Genomic DNA, 24813 nt, shown 5'->3' with positions numbered 1-24813 from the left:
GAAGTTACAAAATTGTTATATTCATTTCATGGGTAGGCCTGTATAGATGCATTCACAGTGTTCTTAAACTAAAAATAAAGAATGAAACCTACCTCTTTAATGTGAAGTTGCCTGAATTTGAAATAATTTCTTAAATAAATCGTGATCTCCCAAGGAACATGGGGGAAAAAATGGAAAGAGCAGGGAAACACTGGAGTTTCTGTTTGCAAAATCCTGCAGGTGAAAAAAAAAATCTTCAGGGGAGAAGTCTAATTTGGGGTAGAAGAGAAGTTACTTTGTTGCTGTAATTAAACAACTGAAGGCAGGCCCTTTTAAGAATCTGGGCAGGCAGAGCACAAGACTGCATTTGCACACATGCAGCCGGGAATCTTCCAGCTGCATCTGAAATCAATGTCATTTTTTTCTGCACTTGTCTGCTGAAGTCAAAGGCTCAATCAACAGGAATAAATGGCAACCCCAAGGTGAGATGGGCTGCTATACAAATTAAACTAAACTAAACTAACTGACTAACTGAACAAGGGACTATGTTTTAATTCAGTGTTTCTCAACCCTGGCAACTTGTAGATGTGTGGACTTGCTGGCTGGGGGATTCTGGGAGTTGAAGTCCACACATCTTCAAGTTGCCAGGGTTGAGAAACACAGTTTTAACTCATCCCTTCGACTGCCTTGCTTGAAAAGCAATACTTTCTAGGGGACTATTTCCACGTTGCCCGCCTCCACCCCGCAAGTTCTTCAAAGGCTCTGAAGATACCCCGCCAGACCCCCTGCGCCCCTTCCCCCTGGCGCGTCCGTCCCCACCTCTCCAAAATCCCGAGCCAGCGCAAGGGCGCGCCACCGTGATGCGAAGGGCGCCAGGTTGGAGAGCGCAAGCCGCCTGCCCGGGACTCAGCCAGCACCCTCCAGATCCGGCAGCTGCGCAACGCCCACCAACCCCAACCAGCCTGCTGGCAGGGAATGGTGGGCGCTGGAGTCCAGCCCTCGCCCCCCGCCGGAGCGCGCGCAAGGGGCTCTGGTGCGCCGCCCGCCGCTTCTCCCTCTCCGCCGGCCTGTGCGGCCAGCAGATGGCTCCGGTTTCTCGCCTCGCCGCGGCCTCCCGAAAGAAGACTCCTCTTTTCTCCCTCTCTTCCCGCTCGGCGACCTCGGGGGGGCTGGCCTTCCTCGAGCCGAGGCTGCAAGATCCGGTCAGCGGCGTCTATGGGGCTCAGGAGTCCGCGCCTTCGGGGGCGGCTTTGGCACCCGGTCTGAGCCGGCGGGCCCGAGCAGAGCCGGGCTTGGCGGCGGGGAGGGGATTCAGCTGCAATCCCCCCCCTCCATTCTTCCCTCCCTCCCCCCTCCCCCCCCTTCCCCAGCCAAGGGGTCCTGCAACATTTAGGGAAGCGGAGAAGGGGCGTCCGAGTTGCAGAAGGTAACAGACAGCCTTGCGGGGATTTTGCACGGATGATGCGGATGCTGATGAAGATTGCGATTGCTTCTGTTGCATGCAACTCTCTTTCCCACGTGTCCTTCCAAGAAAAGGTTGGATTAAAAAAAAAACAGGTTCGACGGTTAAAATGTTCTTCCTCCAACCGGAGCGTTCTGGATGTGGGGCACTACAAGTCCCATCGTCCCCGCCAGCCTGCCCATTGCTGCCGCGGAAGTCCAGCGCGTTTGGAGGGCGTCAGATGGGGAAGCTGCTTTCAGAGATTGTGGGAGGAATCGGGCTGGGCCAACAGAGATCATGAGAGAGAGAGAAAGGCCGGGAGTGCGGTTGTTTGCTTCTGTTCAATTTGAGTGAGATGGGGGGGTGTTTGTCGGTGGGAAAAGCCAGAAAAATATTCGCTTTGATTAAAGCCAGAAAAGTTTGGGCAGTGCCAGGAAAAGCAAACTTTGAAGAAGGGTGCCACACTTTCAGGGCAGACCCTCAGAGTGTGGGGAAAATCCCTAAAATAGCCAGGAATATGGATTATATTCAAGGGAGGAGTGTGGGAATGAGTTTGGTGTGGTGGTTAAGGTGCTGGGCTAGAAACTGGGAAAATGTGATTTCTGGTCCTCCCTTAGGCAGGAAAACTGGCTGATTTGGGGCCTGTCACTCTTTCTCAGCCCAAACCACCTCCCAGGGTTATTGCAATGGGGGAAATAGGAGGAGGGAGTATTATGCATGCCACCTTGCATTGTCCAAAACGAAAGCAGAATATCAATGTAATAAATAAATATATCTGTGCATAATTAAGGAACCCCATGTATGCTGCAAAAATTTTTTTTATTGTAGATCCCATATATTTATACTCCCATCCCTGTGCTGACCTCCTCTGACTCCTTATATCTCAGATATTCAGCCACAGGCTTAGTAATGTGCTGCCCATAATTCATAGTAGAATTAGAAGGATTTCTTTTAAAAAAGCAGCCTACATGTTTGGAAGAGTTTGGGTTGCTCTATTTGTGTATTGGACAGCTGGGGAAAAAGCAATGGTGTTCCCCGTAGTAACCTATGGCTGCGAGAGCTGGACCATAAGGAAGGCTGAGCGAAGGAAGATCGATGCTTTGGAACTGTGGTGCTGGAGGAAAATTCTGAGAGTGCCTTGGACTGCCAGAAGATCAAACCAGTCCATCCTCCAGGAAATCAAGCCAGACTGCTCACTTGAGGAAATGATATTAAAGGCCAAACTGAAATACTTTGGCCACATAATGAGAAGACAGGACACCCTGGAGAAGATGCTGATGCTAGGGAGAGTGGAGGGCAAAAGGAAGAGGGGCCGACCAAGGGCAAGATGGATGGATGATATTCTAGAGGTGACGGATTTGTCCCTGGGGGAGCTGGGGGTGTTGACGACCGACAGGGAGCTCTGGCGTGGGCTGGTCCATGAAGTCACGAAGAGTCGGAAGCGACTGAACGAATAAATAACAACAACACTCTAAGTGAGCAATGGCATAACTCCAGAACTGCGTAAAGTCACTTTCTGGATTTGCACTGTGCACTAAACTAACCCGGTGTTTCTCAATCTTGGCAGCTTGAAGAGGTATGGACTTCAACTCCCAGAATTAAAGTTGAGAAACACTGATCTAGAAAGTTACAATTTCCTACCCCTGGCTGCTTTTAGATTTCCTACAGTTTTCCCACCAGCTTCTCGATGAGCAAATTTTAACCCCAGTATGTTTTTTCCTCCCTGCAATTGCAACTGGAGCATAAAGGGTGGAGGGCCGAGCACTGTCTGACTCAGACTGCCTTTGTATCTTTGCATGTGTGTATCCGGGGAAGAGAGCGACTGGTTTTTAAAAGAATGAGCAGCACCTCTCAACCAAGGCACCGCTTCTGACACCCCCCCCCCTTTTCTCCCTGACAGATTTGGCAAAATGATGTGTGTGTTTCTCTTTGGAACTTTCCCTCCTCCTGGGGGAACAGAGATGGTGGCGACGGAACCCTTCCAGGTAGCAGATGGGTTGGGGGGACTGAAATACGTCACGCTTAATAAAATATAGCCCACAAGGCGGAGCAGTTGCCCCAATCTCTTCTGTCCTCCTTGCAGGCACCCCCATTCTCGTTTGAAGAGGTGGCTGTGTATTTTGCAGAGGAAGAGTGGACTCTCCTGGACTCAGAGCAGAGAGACCTTTACTGGGACGTAATGCAAGAGAACTATGAGAATGTGGCTTCGCTGGGTAAGAACCCCCCTTCCTTTGCTCACCTGCAGTGAGGTGCAAACAGGAGCTGCGGCAAAATGTTGTGGCGCGAAGCAGTCAGCCAGCCAGCCAGCTAGCCGTGTCCTCATCTGGGCTACTCCGAAACCAACCTACAACAGATTACCTTTCGTGCAGTCCCATGTAAGAGTGGCAAAATCTTGGGAAAAAATGGGTAAATCTCATGGGTTTATAGCCGTGAAAAGCCCCTTTCTCTCTCTCCCTCTCATTTATGGGGTTCCACAGATTTGGGGTGTTGCATTTGCCCTAGTATTAAAAACATCTCATTCTAGGAATTTGAGGATAGATCTAAAAGCCCTCCTAGATACCTCCAGGTTGCCAACTCAGAGCTGTGTTGCATTATTTTGAAATTTCCCCAAATCTGTGGATGCCTTTTGATCAAAGGTTCTGAGATTTATTTGGTTGTTGTTTTTTTACACTAACAAGTTCCACAGCCTGAAAAGTGTGAAAATCCCTGGATTATTGGAATAAAAGTTCAGTGCCTCTGGAGGATACCTCATTGAGGAAGCAGGGCTAAATCATATATGAAAACTCCTGAACTCCAAGAGCCACAGGAATCAATAAACCCCAACAGACTGAGATCACTCTGTCCCTGATATAAATTGTATTTACGTAGTTTTTGCTTCCTTGCTCTTGCCTAGCTGCCTGGGGCTTTGCACTCCCCAAACCAGCACTTATCATAAGAATTTGGCAATCTCACCCTTCCAATATTTTGGGTTTTTATTTCACTGTGCTGTTTGACTGCCCCAATCAAACCAACCCGGGGCGGTGCACACCAGAATATCAGCGCAGTTTAAAAACAGCTGCTACAACAATCATTATGAGAAATATCAAGGTGACAACAAGGTCACCTGTTGTCCCAAAGGTCCACTGAAAAAGAATGATTTTAAGAGCCTTCCTGAAGGAGGAGAGGGGCCAGCACATTCCACAGTGTGGGGGCTACCACTGAGAAGGCTAGCCTTCTTTTCTCAACTCCCTTGACCGCATACAGAGGTGGGACCTTTAACAGAGTGTCCGTAGATGCCCAGATCAGATGGGCAGATCTGTGTTTGGACTCGAAAGGTGGTTCCTGATGTATCTAGGTGCCAGGCCATATTGTCAGACCTTTGAGGTAGACCGGACTAGGAAATCAAAGTTATGAATGCTAATACAGTAGACTCTCGGTTAACCAGAACTCAAGCAACTGGCACTCTCAAGCAACCGGCACAAAAATTGAACCGGAAAAAAACCAGCACTCTCAAGCAACCAGCAAAAAAACCGGCACTCTCAAGCAACCAGCAAAAAAAATCTATCTCTCTGCTGCCATCTAGTGGGTATTAGGGTTTAATAGTAACTCTCAAGCAGCCAGCAACTACATTTATCCGGCATCTACCAATCCCCATGGGTGCCGGTTAACTGAGAGTCTATTGTACTACTTTTATTGCAGGGTTAGAGTAACAGAAGCTTGCAGGTCTGAATGTGCTTCGTTCCTCTCTCCCTTTATCTTTGTGAGAATTAGGGAGGGTCAAATCTGAGATGCTTTCTCAAATTACATTTCCGCCCCAGACTCAAATTTCTTTTATCTGACTGTGGTCTTGGGTTCAGCTCTTCTCCTGTTCCTCAAAGTTATTCCCTCTGCCTGTTACGGAAATAGGGTTTTACAGGGAATAATTAGCACTTTGAATTGGCCTAGAAGCTTCCCGGGAGCCAGTGCAGTGAGTGAAGATGGGTGCAATTGTACAGTAATGGCTTTCCTTGACTAACAGTCTGGCAGTGAACTCTCCATTAGTTGTAACTCCGGAGTCATAGAACCCTAAACTTGAGAGGGGCCTCAGACGTCATCTAGTTCAGCTCCACGTTTGTGCAGGCCCCACTAGAGGATGTCTGAGAGGTGGCCATGCAGTCTCTGAAGATCTCCAGTGAAAGAGAGCTCACCACTTCATGTGGCAGCCTGTTCCACTGGCTGACAGCTCATCCTATGGTAGTAAAATTGAGCTGAGCGACTTCATGGATGCGTCGGTGTCATTTTCTTGGCAACAATGTAGAAATGGATTGCAACTGTTTTCTCCTAGGATTGGGGAGAGAATACCAGTAGGCTCTGTTGGGAGGGGATCTACCATGAAGCAGCAGAGGAAATCTGCTTTTGTAGACTGATAGAGCTAGGAAGGAGTTGGAGATCATCTAGCACAACCCCCTGCTCAGTGCAGGATCCACTGTAGATCTCTGACAGCTGACCATCCAGCTTTGGTCTGAAGACGTCCAGTGACGAAGGACACCACTTCATGCAGCAGCCCATTCCACTGGCTGAAAGCTCATATAGTCAGAAAGTTCTTCCTGATGTCCAGGCGTTTTAACCTATTGGCTGTGGCCCTGCAGCAAGAGCGAATAAGCCCACTACCTCTTCTTGGTGACAGCCCTTCAGCTGTTGGAAGATGCAGTCAGTTTTAAGTAGGCTAAACATACTGAGATCCTTCAGTTCTTCTTCTTCAAGGGCAGCCCCATGTAGAGCACATTGCAGTAGTCCAGTCATGCGGAGATCAGGGCGTGAGTCAGCATCACAAGGATCCCCCACTTCAGGTCAGGCTGGATCTGGTGCACCAGCTGAAACCAAGCCAAGAATCTTCTGGTCCCTATTTCCACCTGCAATTCAAGCAGGACCTCCAAGTTATGGACCAGCTCCTTCAGGGGAAGCACAACTCCATCAAATACAGCCACCAGGACTGGTGTGAGCAGGCAGTCTGCTGTTTACAATCATATGGTAACTCCATCTTGTTGGGGTATTTGTGCACCTGAAATCTTAGAACGTCTGTGAGAGCCAGTTTGGTGTAGTGGTGAAGGTGGTGGCCTAGAAAGCAGGAGACCATGAGTTCTAGTGCCGCCTTAGGCACAAAAGTCAGCTGGGTGACTTTGGGCCAGTCATTCTCTTTCAGCCCAATCCACCTCACAGGGTTGTTGTTCTGAGGAAAATAGGAGGCAGGAGCATTAGGTACATTTGCTGGAGAGAGAGACGGGGGGAGAGAGATTTAAAAAAGGGATAGAAAATCCAATCATCATCATCTCTGGCTTGGTGTTCCTCAAGATTTCAACCATTTTTTAAAATCCAGAATTCACCTTAACTTGTGGGGTATCCATAGTTGCCTCAGAACTGGCAAGTGTTTACTGTTTACCTGCCCCAAAAAACATTTTGTTTTGCATTATTTTTAGGAATCTGTCTCTTCCAACGTTCTTACACTCCGGGACATTCACTGCTATTTGTGTCGATTGCAGGCTGCCACGCATTTAACCGACTTCATCATTTTCTCCCTCTTTCGTGTATGCTTGTGTGTGTGCATGCAACGCAGCGGTTCCAATCCCGAAACCTGAGTTGATCTCTCGTCTGGAACGGGGAGAAGAGCCGTGGATCCCCGCCCAAGCAGCTCCAGAGGAGAAAAAAATCCCCCTCAACATTTATGAAGGTGAGAGAAGAGGAAGTGATGAGCTTTCGGGCTGAATGGCCGTGGTCTAGTCTTCCGTTGTCCTGACGTTTCACCAGGAGCTCTGGCTGGCATCTTCAGAGGCACCGCCTGGCAGCCCACAGGCAACTGAACTGGGCTGACTGGGCTCTTGTATTTGAAGCTGGCCAGCTGATCTCTGATTGGCCCATGTCACAGAAGTCCAAGAAAGCTGGTTCCTGATTGGTTCCTTGTCTAGGTAGACCTCCAATTGGTCCCTTTTGAAGAAGTTCCAAGAGGACTGGTTCCTGATTGGTCTGCCATTGAAAGCCCACGTAAGAGGAGGTGGGCTTAAGGAACAGACCAGAATGTAGTTTCTCTACCCTACTTCATCATTTGTTCAAGGTCGGGGTGTCCACAACAGTGTGTGTGTGTGAAAAAAGACAAAATGGCAGCCAGGATTGTGCGATCAAAGACCTGTCCCTTTTTTTTCCACACAGCACACATTAAAAAGGGGTGGGACTTCAGTCATGCACCCACAGCTACCATCTTGATTTTTTTTATCCCCCCCACCGGACACCTCTGAGTTTAGGCTTCCTATTTCTAGCTGAACTTGAATGTTCAACCAGAACAATGTTCAACATTGGGGCCAGAGAATGCCATAGATCTACTCAGGGCAGAGAGGACATTGCAGGAGGAGAGCTGTGTTGGGTTTATGCTAGCCAAAAAGCAGGTATCTGATAGCACCTTTTTCCAGCTGAAAAATGTTATTAAAGGCCCAAGCTTTTGCAGGCTACTTCAGTGAAGCCTCTCCATGCTTCTAATAAAGTGAGCTGTGGCTAAGGAAAGCTTAAGCCTTTTAATAAAATTTGTTAGAATGGAATAGTAGACATTGTTTTCCTGCAGATGTTTTATTACGAGGTTGGGTAACATCATCAGTGTAAGGGGGAGGTGGAGTTTGCTGCTTGTTTATCTATGGTAGTTCACCCTGCCAGTCTTGGCTGCTGTGTGTTTTCTCCCTTGATGATGTTACCAGGCCAGATAATGGAATATCTGGCTAAGTAATTTGGTTAAGGCACAAAAGAGGAGTAAGGACACATAGAATGAATTCAAATATTGCATATCCCTAATAACTTAGCCAGGATCTTGGTGGGATTCTCCTGCAAGGGAATGGGTGCAGGCAGGGGGGATGCCTCTGGCTGGCCTCAGGGAGAAACAAAAGCCTTGACCAAATGTACCTTACCAGATCCAGCAGGCTCTTCTTAGCTTCTTAGGGTGGCATGTTGTCTGGTTGTTTAGAGAAGTGTTATCTAGTTGTTAGAGCAGCATTGTCTAGTTGTCGGCAGAGCACAAGCTTGCTGAATTTAAGGCAGTGAGAGAGAAGGTATCATTCTGTCAATTTTGGAAAAGACTCTTTCTGCAACCTTACCCAATATGAGGCCCACATGAAAAATTAAATCTAGGGTTCCTATTCACTCTTGTCTATTCCAAGGTCTTCTGGGTTCTAGAGATCTTTCCCATTCTTATTTGGAGATGCCAAAGATTTAGATCATTTGCCTGCCAACCTGATGCTTTTCTATCAAGCTATACAGGTAGTCTTGACTTAGGACCATTTGTTTAGTGACTATTTGAGGTTACGACAGAGCTGAAAAAAGTGACTTGTGACCTGTCCTCGCACTTATGACCGTTGCAGCATCCCCACAGTCACATGGTCAAAATTTGGGTGCTTGGCAACCAGTATGTATTTACAACTGTTGCAGTGTCTCAGGGTCACATGATCACCATTTGTGACCTTCCCAACCAGCTTCCAACAAGCAAAATCAATGGGGGAAGCTGGATTCGCATAATGACCTCATGATGTGCTTAATGATCATGTGATTCGCTTAATGGCCATGATGATTCACTTAATGAGTGGCAAAGAAGGTTGTAAAATCAGGTGTGACCCACTTAATGACCACCTCACTTAGTGACCAAAGTTCCAGTCCCAATTTTGGTCATAAGTTGAGGACTACCTGTAGAATTCATTACACAAGACGTATGCTCAGTCACTCAGTTATGGCTCCAAATGTTGGCCTACAGTTCCAGCTTCCCCAGTCAATGAGGCCACTGATTGTGGATTTTCATCTAAGGAATGTTAGTCTAAGAACAGGTTGGGACAAGCTAATGGAGATTTCAGAGGAATGATTTACCGAAAGAGCACTGATTCATTCAGAGCTACTACAAGCAGTCTCTTCTGATAAGCGTGTTGCAGCTCTGTTCGGAAAGTGCCAGATAGCTAGTCTTTCCATTCTGCTGCAGCAGAATTACAAGTGTAAATTCAACTATCCGCAGATAAAGAAGAAAAACAGGAACAGCGACCCATTCAGAGTTGCAGTAGGTAACCTCCTCAAGGGTGAGAAATTCTAATGGGCCTCTCTCTACTGTGATTCAGGGATGGGCCCTAAAACTGCATGCCATTGAGCCTAACTAGTCTGGAGCTGGGAATCACAGAGGGAACCTCTTCTCCTACCTGTCTCTCCCATCCTCCCCCTTCTCTTTTCCAGGAAATAACTTTGCCTTGACTTCCCCCACCACCCCAGCAAGCGAGGTGATCGTGAGGGAGATCAAGGAAGAGATTGCGGAACCCGAAGTTCTGGATCCAGCGGATCCCCAGTGGACTCTGCTGGGGGCACCCCCGGAGGACGCTTCCCTGGTGGCAGAGGCCCGGCGCGGCCTGCAGAGGCCGTGGGAGCTGCAGGCGGGGCACGTCTGGCGGGAGCCCTCCAGGCACGTGAGGGCGGCCAGTTCCAAGCGCAGCATGTTCCACGTGGGGCGGAAGAAGCTCATGTGCCCCGAGTGCGACCGGTGGTTCCACTGCAAGTCGGAGTTCTTGCTGCACTGGCGGACCCACACGGGCGAGAAGCCCTACCAGTGCCTGGCCTGTGGCAAGCGCTTCATCCAGAGCTCCCACCTCAGTGCCCACCGGCGCATCCACACGGGTGAGAAGCCCTATGAGTGCCCCCGGTGCGGGCGGAGCTTCAACCGGCGCTCCACCCTGACGGAGCACCTGAGGATCCACACCGGGGAGAAGCCGTACAAGTGCCTGCAGTGCGGGGAGAGCTTCCGCTGGAGGCCCTACCTGACCAAGCACCAGCGGGCCCACCTGGGCAGCACTGCCTACAGAGGCCTCAGCAACAGAGAAGCCATCTTTGAAGACGCGGCCCGTCCCGAGCCGCAGGGAAGACTCTCAGGCAAGTCTAGTTTTATTCTCTGCTTTTACAGGTAGACCTCAGTTAATGACTGCCCTGTTTAGCAACTGTTCAAAGTTACCATGGCGATGAAAAAGTAACTCTACGACCAGTCCTCGCATTTACAACCAGCTCAGTGTCCCACAGTCATGGGACCAAGATTTGGGCACTTCACAACTGATGGGTGTTTATCACCGTTGCAGTGTCCCACGGTCACATGGTCATCGTTTGCACACTTCACAGCCGGCTTCCAACAAGCGGAGTCAACGGGGAAGCCAGAATAAAATCGCAAGGCACGGTCATGCGATGTCTCGCTTAACAACCATGTCGTTTTGCAATGGAGTTGCTGGTCCCAATTGTGGTTGTTAAGCGAGGACTGCCTGTATTTATTTTACCCGTTCCTCCTTCTGAACCTGGGCTGTGAAAGCTACCTACAGAATATAAGATCATTGGTCGTTATGCAAAGTCAGATTGCAAGGGGGAAGCATATGTTTTGCATCCTTCCTTCTCCCCTTTATTAGGAGAAGATGTTGGAGCATAACTTCTCCAAAAGGGAAAGGACCCTCTTCTAAGATGGGCCTGGCCTGGATCACAAATCACACCAGCACCTTCTTGGTGTTCCTTTGCTCTTTAAAAGAAAGAGGATGCCTCTTCTTAGTTAGTGTTTCTATATTGGCCCGGCGTCTAAAATCCAGTATATTTCTGTATTTGCAGGAGTGTCCATGGGGGAGGTAAAAAAACGTCAAGATGGTGGTCGTGAGACTGTGATTCAAGCCCCACCCCTTTTTTCATGTGTTGTGACATGCGTTAAAAGGGTTTGGGGCATCAGTTGCACTCACAGCTGCCATCTTGACTTGACACACCCTCCGCAGATGCCCCTGCCTACTGGCATAGCATCCAAAAACCAAAGCAAAGGGCTATTAACATGATTAATATCAATGAGATTATTATGACTGTCGATCATGGGTCCAAGAGAGATGATTTCTTACGGAATGAAACTGCTGTAAGCAAAGATCCAACTGCAGAAGATATCTCAGCCGTTCGAAACAACTCCATCTGTGGCGATTAACCAGAGTAAGGGGGTCAAATTGCCAAAACAGGCAAGAAAGAAAAAAGGCATAGACAGGACCAAAACGTGGTTTCTTTTTCCCCCAGCTTAGTTTGGAAAGCTTTGCCCGTTGAGGAGAAAAGCTGGGTCAGGTGGGTCTGTCTTGATTTAACGATCCCTTGATCTCATTTATGGACAGCGATCCTGGGCGCAACGCCCGTGGTCTCCACTGAAAATAGATAATCCTCTGGGGAAGACCCATGTCCTCTTTGATTTCAGAGAGATGATGTGCTGGACTCCCTAGAGCGGCTCTTCCAAACATCGACGCAGGGGAGCCGTGGGGTGCCTCCCCTTCCCACTTTCCAGACTGGTCCCCCACAGCTTCCTGTGGTTGACCAAGAGGGTCAGGTGGTGAAGCTTCAGTTGATGTCAGGGCCTGGCTCACCACCTCTTGGCTCCCAAGCTAAGCAGAGTCAGGCCTGGTTAGTCCTTGGAGGGGAGACCATGAGTAATCTCAAGAGCGTGGGCCAGAGTGGGAAGTCGAAAAATGGACCAGAAGAAGAGAAGGGCAAACCACTTCTGTTCGGTTGTCAAGAAAACAGTCTGTGAAATCCCCAAGACTCCAGGTTTACTCAAAGGAGACTTTAGATCTAATGTGGTGAGGTAAGGTTCCAGGTAACCAATGATTCGAATTCTAGGGCAGTGTTTCTCAACCTCAGCAACTTTAAGATGTGTGGACCTCAACTCCCAGCATTCCCCAGCCAGCTGGCTGTGGAATGCTGGGAGTTGAAGTCCACACATCTTAAAGTTGCTGAGGTTGAGAAACACTGCTCTGGGGATTTGAAACCCTGAGAACCCTACTGGAAGGGGTCAAGTTAAGACCTGGAGCCCCACAGCTGATAGTAGCCACATAGCTCAGAGCAGGCCTGGTGGACCCATTGACTGGCATATATCATCTTTCCAGAAATTGGTACTCCTTTTTGGATCAGAAATAGATTATTCAGGCTGGTGACTTTCCTGGATTTGAAAGCATGGTTTGTCCACACTTCGTTGTTTTGTTTTTATTATTTTATGTGGGTTTTGTACTGAATGTTTTCTTCCTGTCACCTACCTGCCCCAGTCTGTCACGATACAGTAATAAAATAAATATTTAAATAAATAAATAAATATGTTTCTTAAAAACAAAAACAAAAACAAATTAAAATAAATAAATAACATAAATATACAAAAGCGTTACAGGACAAAAACCCAACTGGGTGGGAATAGAAACCTTGGGACAACAATAAAATAAATATTTTTTAAAGTATAAACAAAAAGATAAAATAAAGATAAAAATAAATAAAACAATGCAAATTAAAATAAATAAAAAATAAATGTATAAAAGTGTTAGAGGAAAAAATAAACCAATTGGGGTGGGAATAGAAAAATTGGGACACACACATGCTCTCTCTCAATATATATAATTAAATATATAAATAAAATAAAATAGAGATAAATATAAAAATGAAACAAAATTAAAATAAATAATATATAAATATATAAAAGTGTTGGGGGAAAAAACAACTGGGATGGCAATAGAAACCTTCGGATACAAATAAAATGTGTATGTGTGTGTATAAAATGAAAATAAATATAAAAACAAAAGAAAACCAATTAAAATAAATAAAATATCCATATACATGCATAAAAGTGTTAAGAGAAAAAAAAACGATTGGGGTGGCAATAGAAACCTTGCGATAGAAACACATTTAAATCAGCTGCTCTCTCCCCCTTGCCCTTCCCCTCTCTTCCAGCAGGTGGCGCCATCGAGAGTGGCGCCCCAGAGGCAGATGCCCTGCATACTGCCTCTGCGTTGTCGAAACCGCGTAGCGGGGTGAAACCTTGCCCTGAGATCTACGGGCTCAGGCAAGGCTCGGGCGGGCAGCCGCTCGGGCGGCCCATCAAGACTGAGTCAGAGCCCCTCCCGGGGGGAAATGACGTCACCGATGTCAGTCAAATCAAGATCGTTCAGGTCGAGAAAAAGCATGTGTGCCATGAGTGCGGCAAAGCCTTCCAGTACAAATTCGAGCTGGTGAAGCACCACCGGACCCACACGGGCGAGAAGCCCTACCAGTGCCTGGCCTGCGGGAAGCGCTTCTTCCAGAGCACCCACCTCAACGCCCACCTGCGCATCCACACGGGCGAGAAGCCCTATGAGTGCCCCCGGTGCGGGCGGAGCTTCAACCGGCGCTCCACCCTGACGGAGCACCTGAGGATCCACACCGGGGAGAAGCCGTACAAGTGCCTGCAGTGCGGGGAGAGCTTCCGCTGGAGGCCCTACCTGACCAAGCACCAGCGGGCCCACCTGGGAGAAGACACCTACAGGTACTTCGAGGGCGGGGACGGCCTTTATGACGGCGCATCCTTCTCTGAGCATCCGGAGGAAAGCCAGCCAGGTAAGCAGGCGTTAGACCCTCGGTGCAGTCCAGGCAAGATGTCCTCCCTGAGAGGCAGAACCTGATCAGGGTTTCTCAGTGTGTTTTGGCTTGGAAAATTAAATAAAGGTAGTCCTCAACTTACAACCACAGTTGGGACTGGAATTTCCATCGCAAGTCATTGTGGTCATAAGTCAATTCACCACGGGACCAGACCCAATTCTATGACCATTTTTATGGCAGTAATTAAGCAAATCCAGCTTTCCCAATGGGTTGTTTTTTATTTATTCTATTTATTTATTATTTTTTCTACCCCACCCTTGAAGGTGAAAGGTCCCCTGTGCAAGCACCGAGTCGTGTCTGACCCTTTGGAGGGACACTGCTTTCGTGACGTTTTCTTGGCAGACTATAGCGGGGTGGTCTGCCATGGCCTTCCCCAGTCGTCACCTTCCCCAGCAAGCTGGGTACTCATTTTACCAACCTCGGAAGGATGGAAGGCTGAGTCGACCTGAGCCGGCTACCCAAGAGAGAATCCAGCTTCCGCTGGGATCGAACTCGGGTCGTGGGGAGAGTTTTCAGTTGCAATACTGCTGCCTGCCACTCTGCGCCACATGAGGCTGTATCCCGCCCTTAATATTTTTATTTTGAGAAATAAGGCGACGAACATACCTAATATTCCTTCCTCCTCCTCTTTTCCCCACAACAACAACCCTGTGAGGTGGGTTGAGCTGAGAGAGGGGGACTGGCCCAAGGTCACCCAGCCGGCTTTCATGCCTAAGGCGGGACTAGAACTCTCCGTCTCCTGGTTTCTAGGCCAGCACCTTCTCCACTAGACCAAACTGGCAAAAAAAGGTCACAAAATGTGATCATGTGACCACAGGACGCTGCAACCAGTCGTAAAAGTGCTCGAAATGCGATCATGTGACCGTGGGGGGAGGTGTGACATTTTCCGACACTCAGAAGTGCTTTACAGGCTGTCATATCTTTGGACCGTCGTTAAACGAACGATTGTAAGTCAAGAGCTACCTGTAACCGGGCTCTAAAACAGGTTCTTGAGACGGCCAGCAGATCAGGTGCATCTGCTTTACTTTCATGCAGAAAATTCTACTCCCTTGTTTGCCAGTGACAGGAGTAGTCCTGTTTCTACCCTGCCATGGTGCACAAAGCCTGAAAAAGGTACTTAAAAAGTGCGCAGGCCCAGCCAGAAAAGCAGTTGTCTGTTTTGGAGCTTAGGGTGAATATTTATTTTTTTAACTCATATCCACTTCCATGATGTTTTACTGCAGAGGAAAGGGCAGATTTCTGCACTGAGGGCTTCATTCTGGGGAAATGAAGACAGAGGCAAGTGTAATGTCGAAGTGGAGGTGTTCGTCTGAAACCGGGGAGACCCAGGTTCTAGTTCCCCCTCAGACATGGAAGATCCCCCCTCTTTCAGCCCCAGAGGCTGTATGGGGTGAAGATGAAGGCGATGGACTAGGAGCAGGGAGGTCCAGATTTTGGTGCCTCCTTTTTAAAAAACACCCATTTTAATTAAAATTAATGGGGAAGTTGGTATTGTCCTGTAGATTAGGCACCTGGATAGCAGCAGTCTAGTTTGCCTTCTGCTAAATAGTCTTTCGGCACTGGCCCACCAAAGCACCTATTTTGTGACCGCCTCAGCCACATACAGATAGTGCTTGACATACGATCCTTCGTTTAACGCCCGTTCAAAGTTATGACAGCACTGAAAGAAGTGACTTATGACTGGTCCTTGCTCTTAAGGCCGTTGCAGCGTCCCTGCAGTCACGTGATCAAAATTTGGGCGCTTGGCAACTGGCATGTATTTATGACAATTGCAGTGTCCTGGGGTCACATGATTGCCATTTGTGACCTTCCCAGCCGGCTCCCCGCAAGCAAAATCAATGGGGAACTGTGTGGTTCACTTAACCACTATGGTGATTCATTAAATGACCACAGCAAAAATGGTCATAAAATCAGGCGCGGCTCACTTAACGACCGCATTGCTTAGCAATGGAAATTCTGGTCCCAATTGTGGTCGTAAGTTGAGGACTACCTGTACTGTCAAGTTTCTACATTTACCCCAGCCGAAGCAATTTGGCTTTCCCCATCTTGGATAAAAAGTGATGTGGAAAAGGTTAACTTAACCTTCTATTAAAGCTTGTGGGTTGGGGTGCCATCTGTACTGCAAAATCTGTACTGGAAATGACCATTAGATGGCAGCAAAGCATTAAGAGTCTTCTGTGTCTCCTCACTGCCATCTAGTGGTCATCTAGAACCACTCAGCTTGCACTTCTGATCTGGTAGCACTGGAGAAGAAACATGCGCTTCAGTACTTACCATGGTTTACCTGAACATTCATTTTTTAAAAAAAAAAACATATATGAGTCTTACCCATGTTCTGGGTTCTTGGGAAAATCTTGGTAAGACATTGACCAAAGACTTTTAGTGTAATGATTGCCTATTCTAATGTACATCACACTCATGAGCAGGAATTCAAAGATATCTGATTTATTAAAGAATAGTGTGCAGCATCACAAAGAAAGCTGAGAATGATAAAAGCGCGCCAAATACAAATTAAAAACCCTTGGTGCAAATGAGATCCCTCCCCCCGTAGAATCTTCTCAAGTCCACAATCCCAGGTGCTCCTAACGGCTTCTGCTGGTCCGCGGGAAAAGTCCTTGAGCAGAGCACAGAACCCAAACACATTCCATTGTAATGAACATAGATACAGAGCTTGGCACAAGGTCTCTCAGCAGCTCCCTCCCAAATGTGAAACGTTACCATGTTTGCAATACATTGAAACAGTGAACATGACACTTAGGTGAAACCAGATTCTAAGGATTCAAGGGTTTAATTTTCATTCACCCGCTTTCTCCACCCTGGTGCCTGCCCAGTGTCTGAACTTAAAGAGTATCCAAAATGCTCAACCATTGGAGGTCCAAAACATCTGGAGGATACCAGATGGGTGATGATAAACCTGCACAAATAATAAAATCATTTTCCGATGACCGGGCATGACCGATGGAATCATGGAGGAACGCTCCCCTTGCCAAACCCCCAAGTGCTTTGTGAGGACAGAATAGTAAAACTGTGGAGGAAATTGGAAAACTGGGGTGAGGGAAGAAATAGAGCATTTCAGGAAAGGGCTTGGCCATCTGACTTGCCGGAAATCTGAGCAGCAGCCTTCCACCGTTGCACCGTTTTCTTGCTTTGCCTTTTTTTTTTTTTTTTTGGCGATGCTCTTCTCTTCTTGCTGCATTCATTCTCTATTTGCCCTCCTTGCCAGAATATTTAACATCCACCCCCGATTTAATCTCCCATGTGGGTTCCCAACGAGAGCCATGGCTGCCGTGGGTCCAGCACTCGGAGGAACGGGAGAACCAAGGGAGTCGCGGCAGAGGCAAGGATCGAGTTGAACCGTCTCGGGTCCTCTCTGAGGGAGAAGCTGAAGGGCAGGATTCACCCACAGGCCCTGCTCCCATTTACAATGGGACAGGATCCAGTGATGCTTGTGAGTTGCTCTTTTATCCTTCCAACCAAGAGACAGATCCTAATTGTGTCTGGAATCTGGACTGCTTCACTTTAGGACAGTGTTTCTCAACCTTAGCTGCTTTAAGATGCGTGGACTTCAACTCCCAGAATTCCCCAGCCAGCATGGCTTGCTGGGGAATTCTGGGAGTTGAAGTCCACACATCTTAAAGTGGCCAAGGTTGAGAAACTCTGCTTTAGGATGTGAAGGGGTTCACCAGAACAAAGATACCTATTGATATGGCCCCACCTGAGAACCCAGAGAAAGAAGAGATGGATTTCAGGATGGCCTTTCTCTCACAAGCCTTCTGCTCTGTTCGTAAGTGTCAGCACCTGATCGTTTGAGCATTCACACAATCACAGTCAGGAGGCTGGGATTCCTTTAACTGTTTTAATGAAGTGTAATGAACAATACAGAAGGCAAGCTACAAATAAAGATTTCCCGCTCAAACCTAACTTAATAACTACATTCTCTTAGTTAGTCCCCTTTCCCATGAAACCATGTCATCCCCCCTCCCATCCAGATGGTATTCCTGGCATATCTCAACCCCGTGTCCTTGATGTGCTCCATAGCCATAATAAACCACTTCACACTCCAACTTCACACCCCTCCCATCTGGCAACACGGGAGAAGGAAATGATGGGAGATGCTCCGGTAAGGGTTTCTGTGAAACCTTTGATCGGGGGGATCTGACAGTAAGCTTTTTTGGCCGATGTGCTTGGGCTCTGTCTTCAGAAAAGGGCTTCCTCTTCATCCAAACCTTTTGCGCCAGATCTGAGGTTGACAGGAGCAAAATCCCCAAAAGTCTCTCTTGATACCCTTCGAGCACGGTGCCAAAACCTTGGCTAAATGGCACTGAACCACCCCCCTCAATGGGCGCACATCAGTGGCTCTGCAGGGTCCTGGAGCGAAGTATTGAATGGGATTTCCGGGGCTCCCTCCTTGGCCTGATCTTTATAAATGACCTACGGTATGGTATAGTTATTAGATTTGTAGCTGACACCAAGCCAAGTAATAATACTGTAGAGGTCAAATCACCGCTCAGAACGACCTTGACTTTGTGTGTGTATGTGTCTGTGTGCCTTCAAGTCATTGTTGACTCCTGGCAGCTGCCTGGACTAGTCCGTGAAGTTTTCTTGGCAAGATTTTTGGAAATGGTTTGCCCTTGCCGTCTTCTTCCTAGGGCTGAGAGAGGGTGACTGGCCCAAGGTCACCCAGCTGGCTTCGTGCCTAAGGCAGGACTAGAACTCTCGGTCTCCCAGTTTCTAGCCTGATGACTTAACCAGTACACCAAACTGGTTCTCTTGACAATGCTTAGTATTTTAAAAATATCTTTTATTTGGTATGTGCAGGCACTTATATGTAAGCACAGTAGAAGTCATGTTTTTCCCCACAACCACAACCCTGTGAGATGGGTTGAGATGAGGGAGAGGGATTGGCCTGAGAACCCCGAGGGGCTTCCATGGCTGATGGGGATCTAGAACCTGGGTCTCGCCACTCCTAGCCCTTTCTATGTCATCCTGCTGTTGGAGCTACGGGGGACCACTCCAAAGTGCCTAGGGCTCCCCACTGGATTTGTTTGTTTGTTTGTTTGTTTGTTTAATTAATTAATTTATAGGGCTGCCGATCTCGCAACAGTGACTCTGGGCAGCGTAGAAAGGTTAAAACCCAATGATTAGTAGAATAAGCCTTGGTGCCCCAAGTAAATGAGCCAGTTTGGTCTAGTGGTTAAGGCTCCGGGCTAGAAACCAGGAGACTGTGAGTTCTAGTTCTGCCTTAGGCCTGAAAGCTGGCTGGGTGACCCTGGGCCAGTCCCTCCCTCTCAGCCCAACTCACCTCACAGGGATGTTGTTGTGGGGAAAACAGGAGGAGGAAGGAGTATTGGGTATGTTCCCTGCCTTGAGTTATTTGTAAGAATAATAAAGGCAAGATAGAAAATAAAATGAAATTAATAAATAAATAAAGTGACCCCTTCCAAACATTAGGAAAAAAACCCACGCATCAACAACAGGGCTAGCCTGACCTCCTGGCTCAAACACCAGGAGGCAGCCAGGTCTCCAGAGCCTTACAAAAGGCCAACAGGGCCAGGGCCATCTGGATCCCCAGTGGGATGTTGTTCCACAAGGCAGGTGGTGCTACAGCAGGCACAGCTCCTAAGTTCCACAAGGTGACATTGTTTAATGGAGGGGACCTGGAGCCTGGCCTCTCTGCTAGGTCTGGTGGGTCAAGCAGAAACGATGGGAGAAGGCCGGTCCCACAGACAGACTGACCCCATGCCATCTTCACCACTAGGTTGCCATAGCTCTTGGGCTGAACTAACAGTTGGGCAATGGAGGCTGTACCCACATACAGGCAGTCCTCGCTTACTGACCACCTTCTATAGTGACCATCCAAAGTTACGAAGGCATTGAAAAAAATAACTTAATGACCAGTTCTTGCATTTACAACCCGTGCAGCATCCTTGTGGTCATGTGATCAACATTGGGCACTTTGCAACCAGCAGGCATTTATGACCATCACAGCGTCCCATGGTCACGTGACTGCCATTCGTGTGCTTTGCAAATGGCTTGCAACGAGCAGTCAACGGAGGAGCTGACAGTAAAATCAGAAGTCGTGGTCATGTGGTGTCTCACTTAATGACCACAGTGATTCGCTTAACGGCCGCAGCACAAGTGAGATCATAAGTCTGTCATGGTCATGTGATGTTTCGCTTAACAGCCACAACATTTAGCAACGGAGTTTCCAGTCCCAATTGTGGTCGCTAAGCGAGGGCTACTTGTAATGGACAGTAAGTTCCTACCTGAGATGATCCATCCGTTCAAGACACTTAAACATCTAAATGTTCTTTCTTGCTAGGTGACAACATGACAACGGAAGATCCGGCAGAAGATCCACCATGGAGTGGCCTTGAGATAGGAGAAGTCAGTGACGTGTTACCATGCAGCTCTAATGGAGATGCTCCCGTACGGCCTGGGGCGGTTTCTAAAAGCAGGAACGCTTGAGGAGAGAATGGAATGAATGAATCCGGTAAGTAGGATCGGTGGCCTTCACTTAAAAACCCAAACCACGCTATTAGCCTTGATAGCTGCTTTCCCCAAGACGGGGGCCTTCCAGCCGGACGCCAGTTCACTCAGAATTCTCGTGAGTGGCCCGTGTCTGAGGAAGAGGAGTCATATTGTGCGCTCGTGAGGGGGACAAATGGGTCTCTGACTCTCCACCCCTTGCATTATGTTCCTAAACCATTCCAGAATCATCAAATATATGAGCTGGAAAGGACCACAGAGATCATCCGGCCAACCCCACTTCTCAGTGAAGGAATCCACCACTCCATCCCTTACAGGGGGTCATCCAACCCCAGGTTTGGAAACCTCTGGGTTAGGCGGCTCCACCGCTATTTTAAGCAGGCTCAGCCACCGCTTAACAAAAAATGTCTCCTGCTATCCAGCCTGAATTTCCTTTTTTTTAAAAATTTCAGCCTGTTGGTCTACGGCAGTGTTTCTCAACCTTGGCAACTCTAAGATATATGGACTTCAACTCCCAGAATTCCCTAGCCAGCACGGAATTCTGGGAATTGAAGTCCACATATCTTAGAGTTGCCAAAGTTGAGAAACACTGCTCTATGTCCTGCTCTCCATTGCAACCGAGCACATCTGTGCCCCCCTGTGAAACATGGCAGACTTTCTCTTGGCCAGCAACCTAAACTCTGTATCATCCAGATGGTCCTCTGTATCATCCAGATGCTTCTCACATGTTGTGCTTTCGTTCTGCTAGGCTTCCTTTCTTTTCTCTTTTCCTACAGACAGCCGAACCTAAAGTCGTCCCTGTCCCTCAGCTCCTGATTTCGTCTCTGGAGAAGGTGACCGTGGGGATGCAGAAGCAGCCTGGTGGCTGGAAGACGACAGCACCCATTGCAAAACCCTTTTGTCCAGAAGAAAGAAAACGGGGGCCTTTAGAGGCCCGAGGCATCTTGCAACGTTTTCCCTTGAAAAAAACTCAAAAAACTCAACAGTGTTCTTTCTTTCTCCTCCAGTATTAATGGCATCATCCAGTATGTATAACTCTGGGGGGCAGGGGGAGGGGGTGCCTTTAACCAGATAAAATAATATAATTTTATTACTCTCAGAAAGACCAGCATACAGACATTTCTGATAGAAACCCCATATTTCTCAGCATAACAAAACCAAGATATCCCAATTTTTTTGTTCAGGTCTCTGCATTCCTGGATGTAGCGATTTGCATTTCCCAGCGTATGATACACAGAATAAGCAAGGACATAAAACTTACCAACAGTGGCCTAATTTTGGTCTGGTGGCAATCAGTGTACCTAATATTCAGGCTTACTCCCTGGCGAATGTAAAAACAGTATGATCGGGGAAAAAGAGGCTTGTGAAGAATGTGCTCCCCCATTTCTGCTTTTCCTGTCCCATTCACAAGGTGTCCTTAACTAAGATATTAATCTTTTGAGGTCCATGTTGATCTCTTTGGTTTGCATTGATTAATTCAGGAGCATGTTTTATAACCCAGGGATATGCTAATGTTTGTGACCAGAGATAAAACTTTTTAAAAGAGTGAATTGCAAGCAAGGTCAGCTATGAAGGTGTCATTAAGAACAAGGATTTTAAGGTGGTGTTTGCGCTGTTTAAGCCAACGGATCTGTCAAGGCCCGGATTGCACATGCTGAAAACCAGACTTGATGGGTTTCTAGCCCTTAAGCCATAAAGAGGGAGGGATAACACAGGAAAATATGTGGTCAGAAGATGGGCATCCCTGCCCAGACAACTACTTCCCAACAGCGAGCAAACAGGAAGAAAACACAATAAATTCTGCAAAACATGCAAGTAGATAAATGTTTGTCAACCATAAGCAGGATCCAGAATTCAGCTGTTAGGGCAGAATGCCACTTGACTACAAAGATCTCGATTGTGAGGTTCAAAAATCAACGTGTTCTGACCCTGTGGGTGGATTACCTCCAATCCCACCCCACCCCACTCCACTTTTGAACGTTTCCCCCTTTTTCTTCTGTCTTCCCCAAGGAGTTTTGCTGTCACGTTTCACACGGTCAAAATCACCTGCTTGGCAACCCCCTTGGAAATTCCTTTCTTAGCTTTTCTTTCATAATTGTGCTCTTATTGGGGACAGAACTGAAAGTGACACTGCACTAAAAATTGTAAAGTAACTTGGGAGTCAGATTTCACTTCTATGGACCCCACATTTTTCTTGATGAGATACAGAAACCGTTTGTGGTTGCATTTTTCTGGGATCTTTCTACAGCTCTGGCTGTCCTGGTGGTCTCCTGTCCAAATATTAACAAGGCTCTGCCCTGCTTAGCTTTTAAGCCCAGATGTTCAGCCAGGTCCTACTCTATTTTGGCTATTTTTCTATGAAGTATCAGTTCTAGGACTTCCCCATGACTGGTGGAGGTGGGGGGGTGCGTTTGAAAGACATGACTGCAGAAATGAAAGGTCATCCCTTGCTGAATTTACTGTGTCAGACAAGAATGAGTGAAACATGAGCATTGGGGATTGAGTTACTTTGCAATATAGGTAGTCCTAGCTTAACCACCACAATTGGGACCAGAATTTTGGTTGCTAAGCGAAGCGGTCATTAAGCCAATCTGACCCAATTGTATGACCTTTTTTGCAGTGGTGGTGAAGCGAATCACCATGGGTGTTAAGGGAACCATATGGGCATTAAGTGAATCCTGGGGTTCCTCATTGATTTTGTTTGCGAGAAGCCAGCTGGGAAGGTTGAAAATGGCGATTATGTGACCATGCGATACCAGTGTTCATAAATGTGAACCAGTTGCCAAGCACCCAAATTGTGAACGTGGGGATGCTGCGATGGTCATAAGTGTGAGGACTGGTTGTAAGTCAGTTTTTCCAGCACTGTTGTGAGTCTGAACCGTCACTAAATGAATGGTCATTAAGCAAGGACTACCTGTAGCAAACAGTGTAATAGATTTTTTTTTTCCATTGGAAAAAGCTAACAATAATATAACTGAGTGACAGTTGCAATGAGGGCTGCATTTTCTTCTGTACTGATCTCTTCTGTTGTCAGCTCTGTATGTACTGGGGCGGGTGTACATACGTATGTACACACTAATTTTAAGAACATCTAGCAGCCAGCATTTAAACAGGAAAAATAAAAAGATCTAACAAGCCCATCCAACTGCTGCCTTTTCCGATTGTAGGGAATAGAAGATCCTGAACGTTTGGTTAAAACTTAAAGCAAACTCTTTGTTCAAGGGTCAACAGTCCTATTGTTTTACCACCCTGATCTCAATACTCGCTCTGTAGAGTTAGGTGGTATCAGCATCAGCATCATCCTGCTTCTGTTTGTTTCCAAACCGCCAAAGCTGTTCTCCAGTGTCAAAACATCAGAAATGGGAAGCTTCATTTTAAGGGTCGAGAACAAAGGGCTTACAGACTTCCCAGTGTGGTGGCTATATTCAAATAGTAATGAAAGTGAAGTAGTTACAGCATCTTACCTCTTGCACACCGCAGAACCACTTCCACAAGTGGATTTCCTACGTGATTTGTCATTAAGAAGGATTTAACTGCATTAAGATAACTGGAAAATACTACCAGGGAAGGCTGCCTTTGGCGCAGATCAGACAGTCTACCCAATCGAGCACTGCCAATGCTTTGGGCTGGCAACCTGCTGCCCTACACCGCATCCGGCATAGGGTTTTCTTCCATTCTTCCCTCCGCTTTATTTCAAGAACCAGTTGCTGTCCATCGGATCACAAACACTGCCCCAAAGACATTTGGGGTAATAATAGAAAATCGATGCTCTTTGTTTGTTTTTACCGCATCATAGCTGTTTTCAAAAGTTGCTCTGCTTCGGTTGTACGTGTTACAAACGCTAAATTTGGGGCACTGTTTAGTTTCAGGATGGGAGAGAGTAACAGGATTGGGAACTTTGGGGGAGGGGGAGGCTGATCCCCATCTTCATGTGCTAAATAGCGTAGAGCAGCTTTTAAGATGTGTGGACTTCAACTCCCAGAATTCCCTCACCAGCATGTTGCTTTTTCAAGGCTTTCATTTCTACCCTACGAAGTGCTGATCGTACAGTAAATCCTTTATTTTTTGGTGGTTTCAAGGCAGTTTTTGACTCCTGGTGACTGCCTGGAGAGATCCCTGCAGCTTTCTTGGCAAGATTTTGGAAGTGGTTTGTCCTTGCCTCCTTCCTAGGGCCGAGAGGGACTGGCTGTCTCACGGTCAACCCAGCTGGTTTTGTGCCCAAGGCAGGACTAGAACTCACGGTCTCCCAGTTTCTAGCCTGGGGCCTTAACCACTACACCAAACTGGCTCTCCTGTTAAATACTTAATATTTAAGTCACATTATTTAAATGATACAGTATTTGCTTTAAGAGCATTTTACTTCCGTTCATACTGTTGCTCTTCGAAGTCGTACATTATACTGAAGGTGCACAGAAAACTTTTGGAAATACTTTTTAATACTAAGAAACTAGTCCTCATGGGGTAACTTTGAGTCCATCCTCAGTGCTCTT

At 47.3% G+C, this 24813-nt stretch overlaps 2 protein-coding genes across 2 annotated transcripts; both read left to right on the top strand.

Annotated features, from left to right (window-relative positions):
* The first annotated feature begins 1324 nt into the window (after nt 1-1324).
* LOC134489854 (zinc finger protein 316-like) lies at nt 1325-11378 on the top strand. The gene is made up of 6 exons (XM_063292727.1): nt 1325-1405; nt 3321-3405; nt 3504-3633; nt 6993-7106; nt 9626-10312; nt 11182-11378. The coding sequence occupies exons 2-6, from the start codon at nt 3331-3333 to the stop codon at nt 11376-11378; spliced, it is 1203 nt and encodes a 400-aa protein (XP_063148797.1). The 5' UTR covers nt 1325-1405; nt 3321-3330.
* Nucleotides 11379-11861: 483 nt separating this feature from the next.
* Nucleotides 11862-21879, top strand: LOC134489853 (zinc finger protein 22-like). The gene is made up of 5 exons (XM_063292726.1): nt 11862-11943; nt 13154-13792; nt 17058-17282; nt 20157-20327; nt 21104-21879. Exons 1-4 carry the CDS (start codon nt 11862-11864, stop codon nt 20300-20302), a joined length of 1092 nt encoding a protein of 363 aa, XP_063148796.1. The 3' UTR covers nt 20303-20327; nt 21104-21879.
* The last annotated feature ends 2934 nt before the right edge of the window (nt 21880-24813 follow it).

The sequence above is a fragment of the Candoia aspera genome, chromosome 2, assembly GCF_035149785.1.
Source record: "Candoia aspera isolate rCanAsp1 chromosome 2, rCanAsp1.hap2, whole genome shotgun sequence".
Classification (NCBI taxonomy): Eukaryota; Metazoa; Chordata; class Lepidosauria; order Squamata; family Boidae; genus Candoia; species Candoia aspera.
The sequence above is the reverse complement of the archived record's forward strand: the minus strand, read 5'-3'. Positions and strand labels throughout refer to the sequence as shown.

What these genes read in the sequence shown, in the direction of transcription:
- LOC134489853 (XM_063292726.1), top strand. Translation starts at nt 11,862, where the DNA reads ATGAGTAATCTCAAGAGCGTGGGCCAGAGTGGGAAGTCGAAAAATGGA. An exon ending in GGGCAAACCACTTCTGTTCG is followed by an intron (nt 11,944 to 13,153) that starts GTTGTCAAGAAA and finishes CTCTTCCAGCAG; the next exon opens with GTGGCGCCATCGAGAGTGGC. An exon ending in GACAGGATCCAGTGATGCTT is followed by an intron (nt 17,283 to 20,156) that starts GTGAGTTGCTCT and finishes CTTTCTTGCTAG; the next exon opens with GTGACAACATGACAACGGAA.
- LOC134489854 (XM_063292727.1), top strand. Translation starts at nt 3,331, where the DNA reads ATGATGTGTGTGTTTCTCTTTGGAACTTTCCCTCCTCCTGGGGGAACA. An exon ending in TGGCGACGGAACCCTTCCAG is followed by an intron (nt 3,406 to 3,503) that starts GTAGCAGATGGG and finishes TCCTCCTTGCAG; the next exon opens with GCACCCCCATTCTCGTTTGA. An exon ending in TGAGAATGTGGCTTCGCTGG is followed by an intron (nt 3,634 to 6,992) that starts GTAAGAACCCCC and finishes CATGCAACGCAG; the next exon opens with CGGTTCCAATCCCGAAACCT.